Raw genomic sequence first — 27,011 nt, 5'->3', positions numbered from 1 at the left:
GGACTAAACCACTTGCACAATCCAGCCCACTCAAAAACCTATAAAACAAAGAAAACAACGAAAATAGACTGATTTAAAATTTATTTTATCTGCCCCTTACAAAAACAAAACAGCAGCTGCACAATAATGACATGGATAGAAGAGATGTGAAAATTATATGGGGGAAGCTTACTAAGAAAAACCTTGTGAAAATAATTAACTTTAAAGATATAATATCAAGAACCAACCAACGAAAAGACTTTATTTTCAACTTTCATGCAACAACACAATGCACAGTCTTCATCTCTTAATCTTATTGTGTCAGTGTCTGTATTTCTTAAACCCACACCTGGTTGATTTCACCTTTCATGCGATTGATAGAGTCAGCACTGGGATCGTTTGAGAAATATTCCATTTGTTGAGCAAGCACCCTTGAAAACTCATCATTCATTGCATATGCAAGAGCAGTATGACATGTCCGCCCATAAGCTTTTATGAATCTAGAACGAATATCCTCCAAGAATGTAAAAGGTAAACGACCTGACAAAACAAGAGATTGCATTATAAATACAAAGTTTAAGCATGAACACTAAATTGAGGTACATAACAAGGTAAAAAAAGGCTCCTACTTGCATACTAGCTAAAACACCTTTCATATAACCCTTCATATTGACACTGATTAACAAATTGATAGTGACTCCAACATTCATGATAGAAGCTCATAGCTCGCTAGAATTGGTGACCATTTCACCTAAGGTCTTAACTTTCAAAATAAAAAACTGAAAAAGCCTACATTTCCATATTTCCATTAAGATATCCAAGTCTCAAAAGGAATCTCATGTCTATGCATAAAATAACCAGTGGCCACGAGAAATGACAATAATATAACCCCCCCCCCCCCCCCCCCCCCCAAAAAAAATAAAAAATCAGTCACCTCTCGCAATAAACACACATACACAAAAAAGGTTATCCACAATAAACCACGTATGTTGTTATTATCATAGGTGCAGATTAGACTTAGTCATTAAAAAGCCTTGCACTGAAAAGATAAACACACATAGAAAAATGATGAAACAAAAAGGAAATTATTAATACCACCAGCATTATACTTAATCATATCCCAAGATAAACACTCACTGATGTCCAAATTCACCTATAGATAATGTGTATACCATTAGCTCCAATCACATGATAATCATAAACACTAGAGCTATAAACTTGAGAATAATGTACAGATAGAGAGAGGTGTATGTCCCTCCATCGTCAAAAACTTCTGCTCATCACCATTGCCTCATGCTCTTCCCTGCACCCTAGCAGCCCTCTACCTCTGCTCTCCTACTCTTTCTACTTTGTCATTACCCTGTTGTTCTATCTGTGTGCATTGTACATTTATTCTGTATTGCAGAGTACATTTGAGTATATCTGTGTGCATTGTACATTTGGGTCTGTTGTTCTATCTGTGTGCATTGTACATTTGTGTCTATATTGTCGAGTACAGTTGAGTATAAGCACACTTGCATGCGTGCATGTATGAGTTTGCATAATCGGGGTATGCGTGTGCATGTGTGTGTGTGTGTGTTGATTTTTCTTTGATGAGAGAGAGAGAGAGAGAGAGAGAGAGAGAGAGAGAGAGAGAAGAGAAGAAGAAGAGTATTTTAATGTCGTAGGAAACTATCCCGAGAGAGAGAGAGAGAGAGAGAGAGAGAAACCAAAAATCCTGTCGTGGCCAAAACCCTAAACCTGCAAAAAATTACAGCAAGCTGTAATTCTCTGTTTTGCACTCCGATTCACGTGCCGATCACTCCTCTGGGTAACCCTCGAGCTCTCGCACCTGTAGGGTCACTTGCCCCTTGAATTAGACGAGATTCCTCGCGAGAAATCTCTCTAAATTATCCTGTACAAGCACCCATGGCTTTCTCGAGCCTCGCCTGGCAATGTCCTGCAGTTTAGGTGCGAAACCCTAAACCTGCAGAAAAACACAGCAGGCTGTAATTTTCCGTTTCGCATCATTTTGAGCGGAGAAAACACGTCTACACATGTGTTAGAAGCTCCTGCATGCAATGAGACAGTTCCCTATAAATCGGACGAGTTTTCACGCGAGAAAACTCTCTGTTTTCACATTCCTTCGCGATGAAACTGTGCGTACCTGAAGGGGATTAGCAATTAGCTAATCCAGTTCCTGTACAAAAGGATCTTGCCTTGGCAAACGCGCATAAAAATTGTACATGGTCATCTGAGAAGCCCAACTAGAGGGGCATTACCATATGTGCAAAGGGGGGAGGGAGATGTGCGAGAGCAAATCATCGCGCTACATAGAGCAAGGGAGAAGGCAAGCTTTCCATTAAAGCTGTGATCACCTGCACCCACTACTTAGTACTCACACACACACACTGTAGCACTCCGATGAACAAAAATCAGCCTCCAGTCTCAAATTGGACACCCCCAGCTGGGATGAGACTGGCAAATTCGCTTGGAGCCGCCATGTGTCCAATTTGCCTCTTTTGAGTTAATTCCCTAGTACCCACCAACTTATAAGTGTCACGAGGGGCCTAAATGACTTTAAACTGAGCCTAGACACCCTTTTACTACTCGGATTCCGGTGCCGACTTGACCAACCATCTCGTGGCGACCTATCCTTCCCAATTGCGGGTGAAACTCTCGGCCATCGGCTGTTTCACACTGGCCACACAATGTCCAGACATTTGCGACTTCAGAAAGAGGATCCCAAAAATTAAATAAAAATCATCGAAAAGAAACCAACAACTAAGGTTAGCAGTTGCCACGTCCTCGTGACATACCTCCCTCTTGAACTCGCAAATGTCCTCGATTACATGCCATATATAAATGCCATTGATGATCTTGTGTTGTTAGCATCCTTTTATCATCGCATATACCCGCAAGAAAGGTCATCACACATAGATCCAAATGACTTAATGAGACCTTCACACTTTTGTCATTTCCATCTATGATAGAAGTGAGCATAATACCTTTAACACTTGAAGAGCGATGCACACTTCTATTGCACTGAATCCGTATGTACATTTGATGTGCTAGCTCCATCATTAACCCTCTTTTGAACACGTTGAGTTGGGTAGGTTGTAACCCAAAGGTCTCAAGATAGAGCTGCAATACATTTGGTAATACTAAAAATTCACACTCTTCCATCCACTTTGCATCCATAGGTGGATAGTTCTTGAACTTCACCAAATAGTGTCATACAACTTTTTCCTTAACTTTTCTTTCTTTTGGCATGTGCTCCAGAAGACTCAGCTGAATCTTCAGCTTTCTCTTCTCTTTCAGACTCCTAGGAGACTTCAGGAGCCGCTTTTGCAAAGAACCTCTTTGCCGGTCTTTTCTTTGATGTACCCCCTTTCACGTTGCCCTGAAACCCACTGTCTGCTCCCTTCAACAAGGTATAACCAGTGTTGACAACTTCCATAAGCTGAGTAAGGGTAGCCACACTGTTCTTTGTGCAATAGTTTTTTAGCCCTTTAGGCAACCCACAACAATACTTCTCAATTTGCTCTGTCAGTGGCACATACCTGTAAGAGGTTGGCACATACCTGTAGGAGGTTACTGAGAGCAACGCTTTATAAAACCTCCGATTGTACTCATGAAGGCTCTTGCAAGTAGTCGCAGTGAGTTGGTGCCAATCTGTCATGACATCGGCTTCAAATTCATTTGACAGCCACGCAGATGCAAACATTTGCTTTAAGTATACCCATGTGGCGGGTGCCTATCCTTGCATCAACAATGTCGTCCACCATGTGAGCGCACTGCCTTTCAAGAAGGTGTCAGCTTTCTTGACCTTAGAGGCCTCTCTAAAATTCCCCCTTGCATAAGCTGTATAAAACTGATGGAGGAAAATAAGAGCCTTTGCCTTATCCTCAAAGCCGCTGAAAGTGCTAAACTTTACAGTTGCACCACCTTCTTTAAAAGCTTTTGGCTTTTCCACTGCCTCCAAATTCTCATAGGGTATTGTCTGCAACATGGGCACTGTAGTAGGGTCATCGGCATTCCTTTGCCATTGACATTTTGCGTCGTAAGTGGCAGTGCTAAGTGCCATATCTCGCTGCTGTCCACGAAAACCAGTCATGCCAAATGTAATAGAAATGGCCTATGAACATTGAGAATAGTGGAATTAAGAGAATTATAGTGAGCATTTTTAGACTACTTCGAGAACATAGAGGGTGAACTTAATTAGCGGTAGCAACATAACCATTAGACTTAACTAACTTGGCATGAACAATACTTTTGCAAGAGAGAGAATTAGAGAACATGACAACAGTTGAGGACCGAATTTATGTGGAGCCGGTCCCCCCTCCAATAGGCTTTTGCATTATAGATTCTCCCATAAAGAGAGACTTTGGTACAATACAATCTTTGTGTTCCTTGTGACCTAGGTGATGCAATGAAGATGGAAAGCTTCATGCATCACGAGCATAACATAAACTTTGTAAAAGCATTAACCATCCAGGCGTCAGTCCCAAGGCCTCAAACACCTTCAAAGGTAGAGAGAGCTAGCGAGGAATGAGGGTAGGGAGAGGAAGAAGAAGTAACATACGAGAAAGAATAGCTCCTCACTTATCATCACTCTTCTTGCATAGCATAGAATGATGATGAAGAAGATGGCAAGCTTAATTGAAGCATGGCTCTTGGTTGGATTTGCATTCAATAGCCAAGAGAGTTGGTAGACTCTCAACTTCTCAACAAGCTTGAAGAAGGAGGTGGAGCTCTTGCAATTTGCCGAGCAAGAATGGGCACGTGAATGTGTGTGAGAGAGAGAGTATACCCCCCAAGCACACCCCCAACAAGCTTTGGTCGACCCCCCCCTTGTAGCTCATGCTGGAAGTTGATTGGACCCCTACACGCCTAGCCAATCACATGCATAGTGTATATCAAGCAACTATGCTAGCCTTGGGACAAGTGTCCCCCTTTCCCCTTTGAGAGAGAGGACTTGATAAATGCATAAACAATTAATTAAATTAGCTAAATTATCATTGGACCCCTTGAGAGGCCAACCAATAGGCTTTAGGCACCTTATGAGAGCAACATGGAGAGGAACTTGACATGTGTCCTTGTTGTTTCTTTAGACAAGGCTTGACTTGTGTGAGGGTGTGTGTGTTCTCTCTCATGCCCCTACAATAAGGGCTCGCCTCCCCCATGAGTAGAGATTGTGGTTGACTTTAGAAACACCTTAAGCCCCTCAAGCACCTTAGTCATGAGCACCTTAGTACCTTAGTCATTAAGCACCTCAAGCACCTTAGTCAGCAAGTACGACAAGCACCTCAAGCTTGGGCCGGGTTCCCACCTCAAGCACAGCCCTATCTTCAATACGGTCTAAGAACTTATAACACTAACCTTTGGAGGTCTTTAATGAAGCTAACCCTAAGGTCATTAAGCTCCATTAGCTAACATTGCTCTTTGATAGACCATCTCTCATTTAGACCCTTTTAACATTGGCCCTGTGTTGAGATAGATCCATAAGCACATGTCTATATCCTAGCCCTTGTTCCTCTTTATTCTCCCACATTAAATGATCAATTTAATATGAAAAAATCATTTGGGTTGGTTAGATATTACATTTTATAACATTACCTCTCTCTTTAAATCATAGTCGTCCTCCACTATGGGGTAGCAAAGATAAAGCCCTAGTCATTAGTCGATGTTTCTTAGCGGATAGAGGATCTCTTTTTACCCTACGACATCATTCCAAGATGGATGACTAATCCATTTGGGGCTTGGGAGACTTAGTTGCCGCAAGGCATTAGGAAGAGAATGGGGTCTAGGAGGGCCTCTTTATTTGGCAGTTTAAGGAAGTCAAACCTTTAGTATTAAGAAAGTAATCAAAGGATAACTTTTGAATTCAAACAAGCAAAATGGCTAGTTTATTTGAATTCAAAGTTTCCCCCCAAAATGGAATTTAACATCTAGCGGGTAGAACCATATCATGTAGCATATCTATCAAAAGAGCTCAATGCATAGATTGTAGATCTATGATCTCCGCTCAAATCGGAGATCATATGTAGGAGTCATGGAAAATCGAAAATCATAAAATTGTCCACCTCCTTTTTTGGGAAAAAAGTGCGTCCTTTGACCACTCTTACACATTTCTTACACACCCATCATTCTTGCACACATGGCATACACCTATTCGTCAAAATGTTAATCACCTCCATAATCTCATGGCAAATAAAGAGGCCCTCCTACACCCCATTGTCTTCCTAATGGATGTCTGCCCTTGAGTCTATTTCATTCTCCCAAAGTAGAGTGACAAATTCTACTTGGTGTTTGAGAGACGTCGTCATCACAAACATGATTATAAGCATGTATACTACTTTAAATTTGTGCACAATAAAAAGAGAATTAGTCTTATAACACAAAAACATTGATCATTTAAAAGAAACATTTACATTGCTTACTCTAATGTAGCATTGTAAGCATTGCCAAGGTTCATACTATCCTTAAGTTGTATTCCTTGCATCCATCTAGCGTCTTCAAAATAATAATTTTTGAACTTAATAAGATACCATCGGATAATCTTACCATGTCGTAGTACCTTGTTCTCATGCCGAAGGATAGCTTCGGGTTGTAGCACCTCTTCTTGGTCTTCGATTTCTAATGGGTCTTCAATAATTGGTTCTTTTGGTGGCTCTCCTTTGTAGGTTCGAATCATACTATTGTATATCTGCTAAAGTATGTTTCTACTCCTCGAAGAGTAGGTTGAATGCCTTTATGCCCCGCACAGGAGGAGCATGGGATTCCTACATGACTTTCTCACAAAGGGAGTAACACATAGCCTGTTGCCATGGAGAAGGATAACCATCCTGCAAGGTGAATGGTTCCTCTTTCTTTCCTAAGGCAATGTCAGGTGCAACGGAAGTGAATATTGAACTTTGCTCAAGATGAGTGCTCCGAACTATGCTCAAGGGCTCCTTTTACTTACGAAAGGGAGAGCCTTCTGTTCCTTTAGTGAGAGAGTGCAATGGACACAAACAAAATGGTGAACACTATGAATGAAGATGCACGAGATTGAGTAATAGAGAGAGGAGATACGACGCCAGAATGTTGTCAAAACCTCCTCCGAACACTCTATGGCGAGAGCGGTCTACTATTGATTGCACAAACTCTACAATGCTTTGGACTTGCCGACAATGTCGACGACAATGAGGGCGACGATGAGACGGGCTGAAATCTGAAAACGCTAATGGCTGAAATCTGCAAATCTTTATCTGTTGAATTCTGACTCTATGTCGGTGACGACGACGATAATGCGACGACACGTTGAAAACGCACATGCTGAAATCTGCGTTTTCTGGGCTGAATCTGCAAACTTCGATGGATCGGACCGTGCGGCGAGAATCTGTTGCGGGAAGGTGAAATCTATGAGGTTCGGGACTTGTTCTGCTGTGTCTAAATGCTGAAAACGCTGGTGCTTGTGGGGGTTCCGTCGCGGTGGATCTGCAAAACGCTGAGATGCCAGGCTGATGCAAAAACGCTATGGAACTGCTGTCTTGCTGCTGCTGGGACTGATCTGCAATGGAAAAACGCTAGGGCTGGTTCTGGGTGAAAACGCTAGTCTTGCATCTGCAAAAACGCTAGGTCTTTTGTTGGGGGGAGTCTTGCTTGAGAAGGTGCACTGAGGAAGTCAGGTCCCTGCTGCCTCTTCTGCCAGAAAGTGCTAGCACTAGGATTTCTTATATACATGCTTGCTCATTTTGCCCTACCTAGTTCCCAATAAAAGTCACTTAAAAATAATAAGTGAAAAATGTCAAAAATAGGGAAAATAGGTCTATGCACTGTAAAAATGTTCCTGATGGGTTATGATGGAAATATGATGATCATGTTGTGTGCAACCAAAGGATATGCATCTGTTCTAAGTGTCTGGATATGCACGGTCTGCGAACACTCACAAAAGTGTATTGGTACCGAGCTGTATGGCATCGAGAGAGTGCGCCAACAACTTCTGGAATCCTGCGAAGAACTCGCATAGGTCGTGCGATACTTGAACTTTATGAAGGTCAACACTGCTTCCTTCTTTGGGCCACGCCGAAAGCAACACAAAACGATTTGTTGCGGCTTCAATGCTCCATCTTCGTCTATGATCGTGGGTCCACCTTCAAGAATCTTCGAGGAGGAAAAATCCTGAAACGATTTCCAACGCAAAACCATAAACATACCCATTCCATGTAGAGTAACTGGAAAAATACTATTCTCCCTAAATGACTGTACATGCAATGCAGATGAACAAAGTGACGAGGTGTCAAACCGTTCACCAAACACACGCAAAAAGTGGGATCGAAACTTGAGTTTTTGACCTAAACCTATTAGCTGTGGCAAATCACAATGGAAATGCCAATGCTTGATGGATAATCTTGCTCGTGCTCTTTCTAAGATTGTGTCATGCCAAGGAAGAAACATGTAAAAGCGATTGACAAAACGGACAATTGGGACACAATGTAAATTCCTTGAATGCAAACTTTTTTCCTTTTCGAGAGTGATCCGCATACATTTATGCTCATCCAAGAGTGAATCATGTGCATCATACAATACGGCATACCTGTGAAAAGGGAACACATAAAGACGATGACAAAAATACAAGAAACCGTCACGAATGAGAAACTCGAACAATGCGTGCTAACTAAGAATGCGAATACACAATACTTCCTGAGTGGGTTCTTTGGACCTCGACTCGAGAGCCAAGATCGGTTTTGCGTGACTGATCGTATCTGCAATGAGGTTAGCTTCACTAGAAAAACCATCATCCTTGTGAACAATCACATCTCTATCATGCAAAAAATGTGTGTTGTGCTTCGGAGAAGAAAGGACTCAGAGAGTCTCCTTCTCATGTTTCTTTTCAGTACTATGAGAAGACTCGTTCTCCTTAGGCTTACCTTTGTTGTGCTTCATCTCCTGTGTGAGAGCGATCGCTACCGCCTTGTTGAGATCTATTGGGTCGAGGACTTCGACATCGAACTTTATATACTCGTCCGACCCAAAAAAAAATGCCTCTTTGCGCTCTTCATCCGATTTGCGTAATTGGGTGCCGAGCTGCAAAACTCAGTTAGAAAAAGACATAACTCGAGTACCATTTTGCTTGAGGTTATGTCAATCTTCTTTTAGCCGCGCTAGGTACTCAGGTGGCATGAACCGCACCTTGAGCTTGTCTTGGAAGTCGGTCCAACTGAAAGAAAGGGACACGCCTTCCTCGGCTTCCTCTAGGTGTGCTAGGTGTGCGGCCATCTCTGCCTCTTGCCACGCTTGATACCAATCAATGGCATCACTGGCAAGATACATGGCTACCGTCAAAACTTTGCTATTCCCTGTTTTCGTAGCTGTCGCAAAGTAAGCATTAAATTGATGCAACTAAGAATGAATAACATTAGCCTCCAACTTACCGTCATACTTACTGAACGCCAACTTCTCATGACTGAGTTGTTGGAATCTACATCTCTACTTGTGCTACCTGATGGACCGCTTGATTGGCTTGGATTTCGAGGTGAGTACCTGTAGAACCAACTCTTGCATGCGTTGGCCTCTCTGCGCCTCACGCTCTAATTCCAATGCCGCTCGCATTTCTTCGGCCACTATGCGTTGAGCTTTGCGTGCTTGCTCGCGCTGAAGCTCCATAGCTACCCTTCTTTCTTCACGGTCGCGATCAATGGTGGCGCATTGCTCTTGCAGTTGTCATAGGAAAAGAGAAGTTGGAAGATAACTATAAACCACGTTGTCGCATGGGAGGTCTGAGAGAATACTCTGTTATGAGAGTTAAAAGAATATTTAGAGAATTAGCTCCAAGACACCCATAATATTGAGAGTGAGGCTCGAAGGACTCTTATAAACTATACAAGGGATGCCCAAGCGCACAGCCCCAAAAGCATCAAGTTCAAAAGCATTGAACCCCAAAAGCATCTGCTCCCAAAAGCTAGCACAAATCGAGCAATTCCGTGCAGCCTGCCATGTGGCACAACCAACGCAAAACGCGAAAATCCGTACAGCCCTGCAAACGTCAGCAAGCCAGCATGATTTACAAAGTCTCCCCTAGAGTTCAAGTTTTTGGTCTTTAGGGTTTTAAGCCCCACGACCGGTGCTCGTAAGTTCTTCAAGTTTGTTGGTTCAGTTTCTCGTCCACTCGGCTATTTCTCTTCTAGTTGAATCTAGTGCAGTCCTAGGTGACACCAGATTCAACCCAATGATCATCAGGAACTCTTGAAATAGTCGAAGCTAGACCAAAAGCCTCAAGGTAAAGTTCCAAAATCTGAGGAGTATCTACTAGGTCCTCCTCCTCCATCCACTTCACATCCAATGCCGGATAGCTCGTAAACTAAGAACCGTCATATCACTTTACCTTTCTGTGGATTTAGCAAATTCTCCTCTGACAGTAGAGCTTTACCCTAAGGCTTTTGGTTTAGCATCGACTGTTCTAAAAGTGAACGATGAATCAACAAGTTGAACCTAGTGCAGGGGCTGCCTAGAATGGAATACAGTCACTAATTTCTCCATGAGATTTTAGGGATATTGATAGGCTGATGATATTTTGTTGAATGAATTTATGAAAACATGTACATTGAAATGGGAATTTCTAAGATAAACTTGTTACATGTGCTCTCTCATGTGTGTATTGTTTGAGTACATGTCGAAAAGATGAAGTGACTGCAACACTTTATTTATTTCACCTGACGAGGATGTGAATGTAATAATGAGATTTAGTAGATCAAGACATTTGTGAAAAGATCAATGCTGTCTGGATGTGATTGCTAAATAAGTTACAACAATCATGATTCTCATCAGAGATCTCAATAGGGATAATGATGTGAATGTTCAGTGACTGTCATCTTTGCACAAGTGCTAGATGTGTGCACTCTAGTCGATGCGTACACAGAGTCGGTGTTTCGTGAGGTAGTTTTTGTCCTCCGTCTGTTTTGCAGGCGTAATCAAGGACAATGACTCTTCTCTGAAGAGGGGGCATGTCACAAGTTAGTGATAAGATCGCTCTTGCTGGTCATCAAAAGGCCTGGCAGTCCAATACAGTTTGACACACCTTCCTCCATGCAAAGGTATGCGGTTTATATAACTGAAACTCTTCTTTCCAGGTGGCATGCAATGTCTCAATGATTGAGCCATTGCAAGGCACCATGTCACTTGATGTGCCCAAGGTAAGGGACGATTCATCAGGCTGGTCTGTCTTGCCTCTGGTGAGGAGCACTCTATGGGCTCATTACATCAGCACATGATGGTTAAATGGGCATGTGCAAATGATTAAGACTCATTTCAACTTTCATAAACTGAATGTAGGGGTGCCAATCAATCCTGCTTCTTGTATCCACACTATTGCAAATGAAGTTGTTAGTAATGGTGTTTCCTCCCTCATCAAAGCTGCAAATGGATGCTACAAGTAGCCATAATAAGGACTTCATTCAACATATCCTCCAATGAAGGGTGCAATGACAGTTAGGCAAACCCACCAATAACAGAGCTAATGATGATCATGACAAAGGTATTCCAAAAATGATGGCTATCTGAGCAATTTGATTACAGAATACTTACGACCAAAGGTGTCATCCGCCATACACAGAAAGATGAGACCGTCTGCCTTGGTAACATGGAAGATGAAGCGATCTTGTGAGTAGGAGATGCGGCTATCTGCGACAATAGACATCTTCTCTAAGATCTGCCTTGCAACTGTACTGGCATTGGAAGGGATGGAACTGTACTCCGCAAGCACCACCGAACCGCGGGCGACCATTGCATACACAATCGTCATGTCTGGTTGAGTTGAGATGCTCAAGCCTCAAGTGTTGTGTCGCTCACTTCATTGCTCTCATTGATCCATGCGCGTCGCTCTCATCAGTTCATCGCGCGTGTGTGAGTGTGTGTATGTGTGTGTGTGTGAGTGAGAGAGAGAGAGAGAGAGAGAGAGAGAGAGTCAAAACTCTCTCCTCCGTAGAGAAAGTGTATGGTATGCGGGTATGCGCGTGTTTGTTAGCGGATGTCAAGATGAAGATCACAGATTGACAAGAGAAAAGGAATCTATGCAACCACGTAGAAGGGAGAATCTATTTCCAAATGTCGGTAACTTATTCCAACACAAGTAGCTCACTTAGCCTCACTTAGAGCACAGTCATGCACCGTACTGAATTTACAGGGGTAAAGGGAGGACCACCCGACTTGTGTGTGTATGTGTGAGCATTAGGCCCGTGTCACACGCAAGCGGCGATCATAGCTGATGTGGCATCCATTAACCAAGCGCCCAATTTCAAAAGCAATTGATGGCCGGGCTACTCTTGTCACACGAGGTGCCCGTTGGTTGCTCTTGTTGGCAACAGAAAAGCATTGTGCTGCATTGTTTTGGTGCCAGCAAGAGAACAAAGCAATGTGCTGCATTGTGAGAAGAAAGCTTAAGGCAAGACCGGGCCCAAGAGTTCTGCAACCCATGCGTTGGGGCTGAGAGAGAGAGAGAGAGAGAGAGAGAGAGAGAGAGAGAGAGAGAGAGAGAGAGAGAGAGAGAGAGAGACCATTGCACAAATTATTTAGTAGTGCTAGATAAGCAATGTTCTAGATAGTATGTAATAAAGAAAAGAAGAGAACGCAGAGTTTAACTTCGTACGAACAATCCCAAGAGACCCCAATGCTCTATTTGAGAGCATTGCACAAAGTTCACAATGTTAGCACGATAAGTAGGTGTCATCACATGTTTCAAGCATATATATAGAAAGCAAGCAATTCGATCCGTATAACCTCGCAAGCATAAATCAGGAGCAACCAATTCAATCGATTTTTTATATACTTGTGCAACTATACCGTCTACGAATCTTTAAATTCTTTAATATGGTTATGTTACGACAATAACGATTTTTTATATCTCTTCAAAAGGGCTCTCGAACAACTGAGCCATGTAGTTTCATAGAAAATTCCAAAGTTACCTAGCATGTTACTTGAAGAGAGTTTTCGCATCTTTTGATTTTAGATTTCAACCCATGCCATTAACTTCACACAAACAAGTTGCTGGCATGTTGCTCGAGAAACAAACCTTTTCCTGCAACATTGAAACAAGTTTGCTCTACAGGTCCTAACAACTTCAACCAGATGGGCATTAAACAAAATCACCATAACAACCATTCCTCGAACATTAAAACAAGTTCATTTCAAAACACGCAACTTTACATTTTGCATGCCTATAAAGACTAGCTAGAGCAACCAACAATAATTGCATGAAGACCACCACCAGACATAATTCATGTTCACATAGTTTACTTTAATGTAAATACCTTAGTTCATGTCGGACAAGTTACACTAGAGCATCAACTAACTACACTGAAAAAACGAAAGAAGAGTTTTCTGCCTTTTTATCAGCCACAAATATATTAGACATGGATCACTCAGCCCACGCTACACACAATGTTGCCTTTGCACGTCCACATGTGCCTCCTCTTCTTAATTCAATCCCACAAACATGTCCTCGTCGTCATCACATGAGCTCTATGTTAATGCATCTAGACTCTCTGAAGCAGCTCCAAACACGGCTATCACATTCTTGCTTGTGTACTCCTTGAATAACGCTCTAGCCAAGTTGCCTCATTTACTTGCACTTTTGGTGATCTACACCCTTGGACTACTCACATGAATTGTTCATGTCCACATCTCTGTCCCCAGATGCCACTACTGAATCCCCATCATCATTTGCCTCATCACCGCCTTAGTCACAAGCCATCTCTTGTCGATTGCGCAACGTGAGCAGGTGCAATGGTAGAGCATTCACACTGGCAGGAGTTTTCATAAAATATTTGCATTGCTAATTGTACTTGAAAACTATTGGACAGCTTCAAAAGTTGCGAGCGTAGGCAAGCTTGACCCCTCGGATGATCTGCAGTTGATCGTGGTCGTGACGAGGCAAGCCACTTCCGTTTATTCCATGAGTTTCCACCACTTTGTGTGACACCTTGAAACCAAGGCACACATTTCGATTGGTCAAAATCGGCTTTTGAGATGGCCAAGCGCCCGTGTGTGACACGGACCTTAGTCACATCAATTACTTCATGGGAAATTTAACCATTACCCCTAGCATGTGGGGGGCATCTAAGATACCCCCATTGAGAGGGGGTAGTCGTAAAAGAGCATTTGGCATGACTGATGTGACTTCATCAATCTCACATACATGCGGGCATCTTGTGAGACTAATATGTTTGTTTTGCAACCGCATCTCTTTGAGGTGTAGTTAGTGGAGGTAACTCAAAACACTTACCGCCCTCTATGTGGAGCCCCCCCAAGATGGAGTCAGCGTGTAGGAGAGAAGCCAACGGGTAGTGTTATGCAATGTAATTTACATCATCCGCCCCATGTTTGTCCAAATACTTATTATAAAGGACGTCTAGCTTGCCTCCATGTTGTGGGCTCAACCCTTCGCTAGTGCGGTTGGAATGTTAAATCATTGTAAATACCTTGTCCTTACAATGTACCTTGCCCACACTCTTAAGGTAAGGTGGACTCCTCATGGAGTAATTTGATCCCTTGCAATCGGTATGCTTTTTATAATTGTTTCTCTTTAATAGTATGCAGCCAATGTAATGCGCCACCGAATTGAATCCCCAGTTCTATGCATTCCCACAGTCACTTGAACACTAGCTTTTTCTATCTTGGGAGCAACATGGTTTCAGAAACTTTTGTACAATTAAGTGGTGAAAGCTACTACCTTTATCCTTTTTTGAGCTAAAAATGGACCATCCTCATGTGGCCTCCTTTATAGAAGACGTAGCGTTCCACATGAGTCTAAATCAAGGGGGATTTTACCATATTTTCTACCTTTTTCACAACACAAAGGGTTTTTTAACACATTGTCAATTTGAATAACATTGGTAATTTTGGGAAATACACTAGATGTAGTATGAAGTTTCACGTTGTGGGCTAACACCCCTTCTCAATTTATGTATACTTCCTAGTATGAACAAAAGGTAGTCGGTTAATAACCAACACAGTACGATCTAGTAATTAGTTTGGGGGGATCTGTAGCTCCAGTTTTGCAGGTGGTCTACGAGGCTTCAAAGTTGGGGCACTCGGGGAGGTCTGCGGTAGGGTTTGGGACGAGGGTCTACAGATGGTGGCACGGTGTACTCAGGAGGAGGGAGGACCCGAGCAATCCCAACTTCATCATCGTGCTCATTTCGAGCCCCCCTCCTTTCTTTTTGGCACCGTCTATGATCCCACCCCCTCATGATCCTCCCATGAAATAGTGTGAATGAGTTGTGAGTATTGATCACACATTGTTGTAGCAATTTACACAAATGTACCCCAATTTGAGCATGTTCCGTTTTGAAACGTACGAAAAGAGACGTGCTTATCTTGTCAAATGTTATACTTACTAGTTTGTAGGCATCACCTTCGACGACGACACCGCTCTCTCTTACTCTCTCGTTGTCTTGTCGAGCTGCTCGATGCACGCTAGTTTGAGGGCATCGGATGTAAGAGAGTATGACATGTGAGGGGAGCAGGTTGTCGGAATCCCTCCCCCCTTTATATATAGTATAGATAGAAGGATATACTTATTACCTCTCCAAGATGGACGAGGTATTAAAAAATGGTTATGCAAAATTTTCTACTACCGCCAACAATCTCTTTTGGTTGTCCTAGGTAGGCCCTCTACCTTTTCTAATAAGTGTAAAGGGCAAGAAGGTTAGCAACGACCACACAATTGTCTACTTCTAAAGTTTGATGTTTGCATCCAAGGGATAAATAGAAAGGGATAATAATGAAGTTGAAAGAAACAAAAATTGTATGTATTTCAATGAAAGGTACTACCTTCTTAAGTACCCCACATGGTAGGGGTTGATTTGTTAGAATGGAAAGAAGTGGCTTGATGGGGCCTCTCTCCATGCGAAGACACACACAAAGGAAGGCGCACGGGGGGTTGTTTTAATTGCACCCTTTTGAGGTATAGTTAGTAGAGGAGGAAGGAAAGACCTCATAACAATTAGCCCTTTTCCGTTTGGGCACACCCCAACGACTCATGGTTTTCAAGAGAACAAGTTAACTAAAAATCAAAATGGTATGTGTTTATATTAAAAAAGAAAATATTATTCATTAAAGTTCATAATTCAAATTCAAAACAAACAACTTTGTTCTCTCTCTCTCTCTCTCTCTCTCTCTCTCTCTCTCTCAATGTGCCCCTCCCTCATCCCTCCCACACACACACCTGACAAAATGAAAGAGCAATATCTTGTTTTGAATTGTCATCTCTTTTTTATCTTTTTTGCCATACGCACAATTGTGAGTGGAGAAGTTGAAAGGAATCCGGTTCTACCACATGCTCATCTCCACCCAGCCTTATCCCTATATAGACCCCTAGTCCCTATTTTAGGAGTCCCCTTGACAATGCATGCATAGATTAGGACCTTGTCCCTAGTCCTACCTTAGGCCCGACATTACTCCCCGCTTGGAGAAATGTTTTCGTCCTTGAAAACAAAAGTGGAAAAGTTTTCTTAAAGACACTAATGTTTTCCACAGTGGCACCTCTTTTGCATCAAGTTGTTCTTTTGATCGATAACGTGATAGTCAAGAATATGTGCAGCTATTGACTGATGGAACATTGAGAAGGATCACCCGTTTTTTGTAATGTTTAATTTTGAGCAAGAGCAACTGCAAGCAGACTTCTAAGCTAAGAGGTTTGGGTTGATAGTTGTGTGTGTAAAAGATTTGATGAATTCGAGATCAGGTAGGTGTCTTCAGAGAGATCGAAGAGTAGGGAGAGATCATGCTGGCTTATGTCAACAGAAGAGAGTGTAAACCAAGCAAGGATAGATCCGTTAGCTTCAATCATAGAAGAGGGTAGTGATACTGACACCTCTTCCAACAAATCATATCAATGGATGGCTAACCAAAAACTTGGAGGTTTCCAGTAGCAAGGGACTATGGGATGTAGCACCTCCCAAAAACCCTTAAACATACCAAAATCATGGCAATCTTCTTAAAGGGAACAAACACCCATGGAATCCTAGTGTATGCAAATGTTCAAGGACGTCATGCATCTGTATTGAAGAACGGCCAACGAGAGGATTGGCAGTAATCATTGTAAACAATGATGGTGATAGGTTGCGGGATGAGGAGGGAAACCACTACCTCATTGTCAAAGACCCGGAAATTACAATCAGTATGGAGACACGTAGCAAAAGGGAAGATGGTTATGGAGACCTTGGAATTGCCTCCTTAACTCGCTCTTGTTGGAGCCTTCTACATTCATGACAAGAGAGTAGTCAGAGTGGCTACAATTCACAAAAATATGGGGATTTACAAGCACGGGGAGGGGAGAGTCACCTCTTACTATCGTTGCATGGAACCCCATATGAATGAATTAAGCAAAGACAAAGTCTTGTACTTGTTTTTGTATGATTTTGCAACTGGAACCCATATAATTTTTTTCCATAAGTACGGATGAGATATGAGCCAATTCATCTAGAAGATGTAGGGAGAGTGATGTTGGCACAAACTTAGAAAGATAAGCAAAAGCCCATAGAAAACCATAGAAAATCTACAAATCCCTTCTCAGATGATTATGACACCACATCGCAATCAAATAAACAGCCATTACCCAACCCTCAGAACTCTCAAACCTCATCACTATCATTTCAAGCATGGCTTGAGCTATTTGCAACACCGTACCTAAACACGAAAGGGGGTGGATATCAAGCCATGTCAGGGCTAGAAGCACCACCAAAACCACCAGTCCATCAGCAATACCAAGATGAGAGTAGAACGAGAATGCCAAATTCAACCAGGATTGAAACACACATCAGGAATGAGAATGAGAAGAAAGGGTCCGACCATAGGAACGACCACTTGCTAGATCAATCGGGAATTATGGATTATGAGCACCCCTTGGTGACGAACATGTACCATATCCAAGACCAGAAAGAGCTTATAGAGGAGGAATGGGGGATCTTACGCTTAGATTGATGGATCACCGTAGAATCAGACCATCTCAAGTTCAAAAATGGGTTAACAAGAAATATTCTGGAAATAGGGACCCAAGGGATCATGTGGAAGCATTTGTGTGCATCATTAGAGCTGAGGAAGTCCTAGAATTTCCCATGGAGTTCGCAAGATTTGGGCTAACTCTAGAGGAGGATGCTGCCACTTGGTTTGATTTCATTGAACGTAGAGATTTCGAGTCAATGGAGGAGGTATTTGATGAGTTTATTGAGTAATTATCTTAAAGAGGGATAGCCCCACAATACAATCTCGCAAACCCATAAGTTCAAGCAAAAAGAAAGAGAATATGTACAAAAAGTAGCTTTAAAGCTGAAATGCTATGTAAAATTCTACCCTGTGGAAGAGTTGCCAAATGCAGTCCAGACTCATGTCGATATTCATCCAAGAACTGAGGAATACGGACCTTCACAAGGATTTGCATATGAAGAAGAGCACAACTTTAAACGAATTGATCAAAGAAGCTCCATACCTAGTAGACAATTGTGCAGTCTACAAGGAAGGTGACTATAAAGACATAGATGATGATTCATCATCACAGCATAGTGGATCAAAGTCCATAAAATCAGCACAGAAGACAGAGGAAGTTGAAGAACAACTTATTGAAGAAATATAGGCCCATTTGCTAAGCCACCAGCTAAGCAACCCAAGTGGTGCACTATCAAACAAAAATGGACGAATCATATGACGGAAGAGTGTTACTACAACAAGGGATATGTAAGAGTTCTTCAATAAGTTGAAGAACAACTTATTGAAGAAATATAAGCCCATTTGCTAAGCCACCAGCTAAGCAACCCAAGTGGTGCACTATCAAACAAAAATGGACGAATCATGTGACGGAAGAGTGTTACTACAACAAGGGATATGTAAGAGAGCGACAATATGCCCCACCATCCTAGGTAGCACCTCCTCAAGTACCACTAATGCTTAGGTATTCAATAGGAAATTTTCCCGAACTAGTAGGGGTTGAACGGCCACAACCAATTTTGGGGCAACAATCACCTCTCCCAGGATCAAGATCAATAGGCATTACGTATGTATCCAATGTAGAAGAATTGTAGGAACAAGCCTTAGTGCATGTGCCCGCATATTACAAAGATCCGAGTGGATACATGGCTAGCTTAGCATACTATCCACTCAAAGAGCCAAAAGCGCCAGAACCTTGGAGCATGATTGGGAATGTTGGACCACCAACAACAGCTTATGTTGCAGGAGAAGGTAGATACAATAGAGGGCGGCTATGAACAATAATCTTCTCTTTTCTAAGTTCAGGAGTGAAAGATTATTTAGTGAAAGTTCAGGAGGATCTGTACTAGTTGAAAAAGTGAATGAACCTCTAGAGGCACTTTTGAAAGCTTATGAGGCACGGCTTTAAAATAACTAGACCCGCGAACAAAGATGGATGAAATACCCATACGCTGAGTTGGAGAAGCAAAGGCTGGATATGTGTCAAAAGATGATCCAAACAGTCCAAGCTTTAATAGAGCCACCGAAAATAAAACCAAAGGGTTGGATAGAGGTTCCAGCTCCAACACTAGTGATCTCACCAAGACACGAGCCTGAAGGGATAGCCGAGATTCCCACAATTGAGTTAGAACCCATAGAGTTAATTGAAAAGCCAAGAGTGGTGATGAATATTACAAATCAGGCATCTGATGGTTTCCATCCTATCATACCTCATATATACAGAGAAAATGATGGCTTCAATGAACTTTGGAAACAAATATGAGAAGCAAACAAAGCAAATGAGCTAAGTCGAAGAGTGAAACAGACCGGTAATTGGAGGGATGTATGTATTCCTCCTATTGAGGAATTTGGGATAGGATCTCAAGCAAATATGGATATTTGCTCATATTGGGGGGTCCAAGGATGCATGGGACTTACTACGTGCTGCCTTCGTGAAGAGGTTTGGTGGAGGCACAACCTCAGAAAAGTTATAAAAACTGTTGGCAGAGTAAAGTAGGGAGGTATGGTAGAGTATGCCACTTACAAATCCAAGTTTGTGTATTTGTGGGAGCGATGGGTTGCTTCACTGGAAGAAGGTGAAGGAGTGCCTAATTTCCTCTAGAAGGACCATTTCATTGCTACCTGTGGTCGCCGCTTAGAAAGAAGGTGAAGGGGAGATTCCCTGCAATGTATGGGTTGGCAATGGAAGTAGCCCTCCTTAAAGACATGTAAGCAAGAGTCAACGAGTCATAGGAATCAAGCTTAGTCTGACTTACCCCAGTACCTGCAACAACAGCCGTTCAGAGGACCCAACCACAAGAGGCATCAAAAGAGCAGCAAGACCTATTGAGGTGCATCACTACTCAGGTTGAGAGTCGTCTGTGCATTTGGTGCAGCAAGGGCATGCACACAACAACAACCAAGAGCAAGGGAGAGGAGAACAAAGGCAAAACCAGGAATACCACTTCTACAATTGTGGAGAAGATGGCCATGGCATGTATTATCATGCACAACCAAGGAGGAAAATTTTTAACAGAGGAGCAAGACAAAACCAACTCTCACCACCACCAAGAGCAAGACTGTTATAGAAATGATATTTTATGATTTATTGCAGCTGACAGGTGGAAAAGACTAGACCGAGCTAGGCCTATGAGAATGGATATATATGTATATTGTACATTTTATTATTTAAGTGCGCTTTATGAGCTTTGGCCATTTATGGCCGGCCAGTTTGTAACCAATTTGACCATTCAAGAAATCTATAAATGAAATACGTGCAAGAGGGAAATGGTCACTCTTGCACGGGGGGAGATTGCACCTAGTGCTTGCGTTGCTCTTCTCTCCTCTCCCCTCTTCTCTCTCACCGTGCCGGCGTAGCACTCCACTCTAGGAGGTGCGCCTGCACGTGCTCGCTTACTCTGTCTCGCTCTATGCCTCTCGACTCATGTGAGATTTGCTATGGCGTTTACGCGTACACGATGGCGCAGGTATGGAGATCTATTGGTTTATGGTCTGTAGCATGCTATTCTATGTATTTTGCAGGGAGCCACGACTTCAGTTTGTAGCAGTGGTATCAGAGCGTAGGCTACGCTCCGAGATCGACAAGCATCAACTAAGTATTTTGTCCTCTCATGCTTGTAATTGTTATTAGTTGCTTCAGCTTGCAGTAATTAGTGCTAATTGTATGATACAGTTAGTCATCTTTGAAATTAAAGAGAATCTCTTCGTTATTTTCATGATATAGTAATTACTAGTGAAATTATGATAATTAAGCATAGTAATTGAGCAGATTAAAACTTCATGACAATACCCAATAATAAGAAGAGATTAGCATACGACCTTAGAAAGGATATTACAAAAGATTAAATATTAGAGAGGAGATTAAAAAAGGATAAATGAAGTGATTAAGAGGAATTATAACTGTTAGTATCGTTCACACTTGTTAAGGTGCATAGTTAGATGATTGATAGTATCGAAAAAAGAAATTGAAGAAGTGCGGATCAAAGTAAGAAGAGAGCATTGTTATTTTACTTTATTATTTACCCACTGCTCTGCACTGGGTTCCTCTCTTGCAAGCCAATTGATAGATATCTCCTTGTAGCCCCCACGTAGGTGATTTCAAAACGAGCTTCTTTATCGTGGGAAACAACCCACTTAGAAAGTGTATATATACATACATATATATATATATATATATATATATATATAAGTGTGTGGAGTGATGAATATCTCTGATGGTCGGACGATTACTAGTAGCACTCGCATGTTGAACATAGCGGCAGTGACCACAAATTGGCGCATCACTTGCTTGCAGGTTGTCAAGGCCAACCCTATGGTGGCGGAGGTGGCAAGTAGTGTCACCCATAAGCATCTACAATGCCACGTCAGCACGTAGGCACCCTAATCAATTCGCTACCCCTATCTGCAAGCTTGCTGTGGTTGCACAATCGCTGGACTAAATGTGCTAACCAGCTGTTTGTTCACCAACTCTCAGGGCATGCATACTTCCTCTCTCTCTCTCTCTCTCTCTCTCTCTCTCTCTCTCTCTCTCTCTCTCTCTCTCTCTCTCTCTCTCATGCAAATACCACACTCACTATTCTCTTTCTTTGGCGCGCGCACGTACACACAGTTTCAGATGCCAGTTCCCTCACAACCTACCGTAGCTCTTGCATGGCGGCGCCAAATGCATAGACCTATAATTACCACCAGTTTCCGTTAACCTTTGGGTCTGCATGGCGTCAGCCCACCACCCAGCAATAAGTGGCGACTGTAGTTGTACGGCGCAGCCGATCTATCTCGTGGTGCACACAATCTCTCTCTCCCTCTCTCCAACCACGTGGTCAGCTGTGCTGGCTGCAGCATACCTTTACCTACAACCAACCTTCTCCCTCTCTGGCCGCCATGCTGAGGCTGTAGTTCACTATACGTAAGCGCATAGCTGTGTGGGCGCCGCCTTTTCTTTAATTCCATGCCACACACACAACCACTACTTTGTAGAACAGCGGACCAACCCACACTCCCTTTTCTCTCTCTCTCTCTCTCTCTCTCTCTCTCTCTCTCTCTCTCTCTCTCTCTCTCTCTCTCTCTCTCTCTCTCTCTCTCTCTCTCTCTCTCTCTCTCTCTCTACTGAGAGCCCATCAAAGCTAACCTTCTTTGTCTCTCTATCCTCGGCCGCCTGCTTTCTTGATCATCATCTTCGGTCTCATGCAGACCAGGAGCCACCGCACATCGTCTTTCACTCTCTCTATCTCTCTCTCTCTCTCTCTCTCTCTCTCTCTCTCTCTCTCTCTCTCTCTCTCTCTCTCTCTCTCTCTCTCTCTCTCTCTCTCTCCTCACAGTAGCCGTACTCGGACCATATCAAATGTAGCGGTGACTCACTAAGTTTCTCAATAGTCGAGACCCAATCCAAACTCGCCTTTTCCATCTACCACGTTCGAAGAGCCGACTCTTGCTTGCCACGGATCTCCTGGAAAGCCCAAAAGGCCAGCAGGAATGCTTGGAGTGCCAAGGATTGCGTTCGAGAGTTGACAAATTGAAGCCTTGTGTTTTGATAACTGTCAATCAGTGTGATGCTTCTTCTCACTAAAGTGGGATTTTTAATGGCCCAAGTCAAGCCTGCTTCTACACTTATATCATGAAGCACTACGTGAACAGGAGAAGGAGCTAGCAAGCTTATCACTTGAACAATGTTTTCACTCACATCCCTTTCAGCGTACTTACTTCTCTTGGTATGTGATCGAGAAAAGCACCTGTTTCAAACATCTGTTCAAAACCCCAAACCAAGCCTTTCTCTAATATCTCTTCATAGATCTCTCTGAGCTTTAAGAAGAGGCCACCTTGATTCGCAAGAGGCTTCTCAGCAAGCCTAGCACCACGGAAATCCAACACAATGACATGCAAACCATGGGAAACTAATGTAAAAGAGCTAGCACCCAGTCCGTGACAAAGCAGTACAGTTTCCGACATTGTGAGGGTTCCTTCTTCTCTCACAAACAAATTGAGGATCTTGCCTTTCCTGTAGTGTTGCCGCACGTCTGCGGGCATGGGCTTTGATGATGCATGGAGCAAGTTCTTAGATACATCTTTCTCCATTTATGGCACTGATGAAGCTTATCAAGCAATCTTTATGGAACCCTCATCATCCATGATTGCTATCCCTACCAAGGAGAACGAATGCGGTATGCTTCCCAATGAAGTAGTTGGAGTTCAATATGACATTTCAAGAGCACCTGATCCTCGACATGCACACGCTGATCCTGTAACGCTGAGTACTGTTTTGATGGCAATGATGATGGAATATATCATCTGCAACAGCTTTCTTGGCTATATCCAGATAATAGCCCTAGAGCAGATTTCATCTTCACACGAGCTTTTGGATTTGCTGCACAGATCATCTTCAAAGACTTCATTTCTTGAACTTGTTTCAATACTCTCTTTTTCCTTCAAGGAGAGAAATGGAACAAAATATATATACCACTATATAATGTATATATATTCGGAATTGATCCCTTTCCCCTATATGATTTTCATTATAAAATGCTTTCTTATTTATGTCGAAAAATGTGATTATAACTACTACGGTCTGCGCTCAACGACTGTCTACGCATTGTCTTGTCAGGTTTATGTATTTTGTATAAGCTGCCAACTACCATCCTACCTCCTCCCAGTTAATATCCAGAGGCTTAAGTAGATGGTTTTGTAAGGCATTTCCTTGATGCACCAAAAATCTATATTCTCATCCCTAATTCTAGCTCTACCTAACAAATAATTTGTCATAAATAAAGGCTTCTAGGCAAAGGCAGTTCAAGATCAAATTACTTTTGGGTTGTTTGTCCAATCAGTCACGGTTAATCATTGTAGACTTCTGTTAGTCCTCAATGTAATTTTGTCTCCCACATTGCACTATAAAATCCAATTAGATCTCCTTACCTATATATTTTTTTTCTTTTTCTGCCTTGTTCGTGGTTTTTGTCTATCAGTGCTATTTCGTTAGGACTGCAACATTTTCTCACATTTTCATTTTCACAGGGCTATGGCTAACTTTTAATTTGTGTTCCAGCTGCATTTAATTTATTTTGCAATTGTTGAATCAAAGTGCTAACACTGTATGTTCTAAATATGTGATCGCACACTAATCTTGAATCAAATTCTCAACAGACAACATAGTCTTTTATGTTATTTCAAATTACTAACACAAAATTAACATATTTTGGAATTGCAAAATATACTATGGTGTAAGTTTGATAGTCGCAGTTCTCCTTAGCTTCTACAAATCTGTTTGACATGCCTCAGATGCAAGTTACGATTGTATCTCTCTCCACAAACACACTGGCTCATATAATTTTGATGCAGTGTACCCTCAAGGTATGTACATGAACCTCACTCCCCTTTTCATAATTGCTTTACCGACAATCTTTTATAGATTAGGCAACCCAACATCTCTCATGTCATCACTCATACTTATAAAATGGAATCTCAAATTCATCACTTCTATTTTTAAATTTCATTTATCTACATTATCTGCTCACTGAATACTCCATCAAATGCTATGATCATGGCTTCTAATTGTACTACAAGTACTTTTTGTAAAGATGATTTTTCAATAAGCCCTGCAGCTACTCATGTGAGCCACGGTGCTTTGGGATAGTGCACAACAATTTGTAAGTGCCTTGATATACTGCACTGCGATGTCAACATAGTAAATATTTTTATTTTCTCCTTTATGTCTTGTCTAGTCCATTGGTCACAAGCACACAGATCCGCCGATTTAGGCAGTGTGTCAATGCTCATCTAGTGCAGATTCGCCGATTTAGGCAGCACAACAACAAACTACAGATTCACGCTTTTTGAACTTATATCAAATGCAGATTCGCCGATCTAGGCAGCATTAGTGCAGATTCGCCGATTTAGGCAGCACGTTGGGTGTAGATTCGCCGGTTTAGACAACACCGATCACAAAATCATGTTGCAGTGGGGCTGGCCACCACTGCAACTGGTATGATTTTAATTTGTTACCCGGGGTATAGAAAATGAAAGATATTTTGAATTTGGATTTGGAATTGGTATATGATGATTTTCTGTTGCGACAGTATTTATGGAAGTGAACTTGAGATTGATGAGAATTGATTTATACAATGATGAGTGCAACCAATGATATCCTGATTCGTCAGGGTATGACATATACTGCTTATTCTAGTGGTATGGGACACTAGAATAGGTAGTATGTGGATGACGGCAGGCATAAGCTAATGTTGTTTAGTTTCATATATTATGTGATGTTTTTGAAACGACATACTAATCACTACTTTTGACAAGTATTGTTTGCAGATTTTTATCTTCGCAACTAAGGACAATTGCTTTCCAACGGAGAGGTATGTTATAGAAATGATATTTTATGATTTATTGCAGTTGACAGGTGGAAAAGACTAGACCGAGCTAGGCCTATGCGAATGGATATATATGTATATTGTACATTTTATTATTTAAGTGCGCTTTATGAGCTTTGGCCATTTATGGCCGGCCAGTTTGTAACCAATTTGACCATTCAAGAAATCTATAAATGAAATACGTGCAAGAGGGAAATGGTCACTCTTGCACGGGGGGAGATTGCACCCAATGCTTGCGTTGTTCTTCTCTCCTCTCCCCTCTTCTCTCTCACCGTGCCGGTGTAGCACTCCGCTCTAGGAGGTGCGCATGCACGTGCTCGCTTACTCTGTCTCGCTCTATGCCTCTCGACTCATGTGAGATTTGCTATGGCGTTTACGCGTACACGATGGCGCAGGTATGGAGATATATTGGTTTATGGTCTGTAGCATGCTATTCTATGTATTTTGCAGGGAGCCACGACTTCAATTTGTAGCAAAGACCACCACCACTGAGGTCAACACAACAAGCACCACCTGTGCAAATCCTACAACCACCCGTTTCAACCACATCCACCACCACCATAACCTCTCATTCCACCCTTACACCCACCACCAGTCAGCAACCAAGTAGTAATAAGTGTCATCTGTAATGGAAATGGCCTATGAACTTTGAGGATAGCATAATTAAGAGAATTAGAGTGAGCATTTTCATGAGACTACTTTGAGAACATAGAGGGTGAACTTAATTAGAGGTAGCAACGTAACCATTATAGTTAATTAACTTGGCATGACAATACTTTTGCAAGAGAGAGAATTAGAGAACATGACAAGGTTTGCTTGGAGTAAAAAAACCAACTTTTAGAAACCGCAAAGTTAAGCTTTGTCTACTTCACCTGTGTAGAGGTGTCTTGGGAGTAGTTGTACTTGTCGAGGATCTTTAGGCTTAGATTAGGTCATTTTTAAGTGGTTGATGACTTGGAATTTGTCAGAGTCAGAGTACTGACACACTTTTCAAGCAAAAAACACAAGAAAAATAGTGTTGGTGGATACTTTTCACTACCTTTTGGCTGATGTGATTAGGAGTAGGATAAGTAGAAATCGAGGAGGGTTTTCGATCTATCTCATTCTCTGAATTGACATCATAAGTGCTTGCGGAAAATTTAGAGTTTTTCAGGTTCAACACTCATAAGATGAGTTCAAAGAATCAAAATAGCATTTCTAGTCAACATTAATCTTGAAAAATCT

At 42.1% G+C, this 27,011-nt stretch overlaps 1 protein-coding gene across 2 annotated transcripts in view; it reads right to left on the bottom strand.

Moving 5' to 3' along the window:
• The window catches only part of LOC147428208 (vesicle-associated membrane protein 711-like), a 79,091-nt gene extending 67,139 nt beyond the window's left edge, over positions 1-11,952 (bottom strand). The window contains exons 1-2 of one of the 2 annotated variants that reach the window (XM_086496478.1): positions 11,527-11,952; positions 329-519 (exon numbers count right to left, since the gene is read on the bottom strand). In XM_086496478.1, the coding sequence (XP_086352604.1) occupies positions 329-519; positions 11,527-11,743 (408 nt within the window). In that variant the 5' untranslated portion in view covers positions 11,744-11,952. The remainder of the gene's footprint in view (positions 1-328; positions 520-11,526) is intronic. The other variant, XM_086496477.1, reaches the window with a different exon arrangement.
• Positions 11,953-27,011: the final 15,059 nt, after the last annotated feature.

Source organism: Adiantum capillus-veneris, chromosome 23 (assembly GCF_014529385.1).
Source record: "Adiantum capillus-veneris isolate H3 chromosome 23, ASM1452938v2, whole genome shotgun sequence".
In the NCBI taxonomy this organism is placed as follows: Eukaryota; Viridiplantae; Streptophyta; class Polypodiopsida; order Polypodiales; family Pteridaceae; genus Adiantum; species Adiantum capillus-veneris.
The sequence above is the reverse complement of the archived record's forward strand: the minus strand, read 5'-3'. Positions and strand labels throughout refer to the sequence as shown.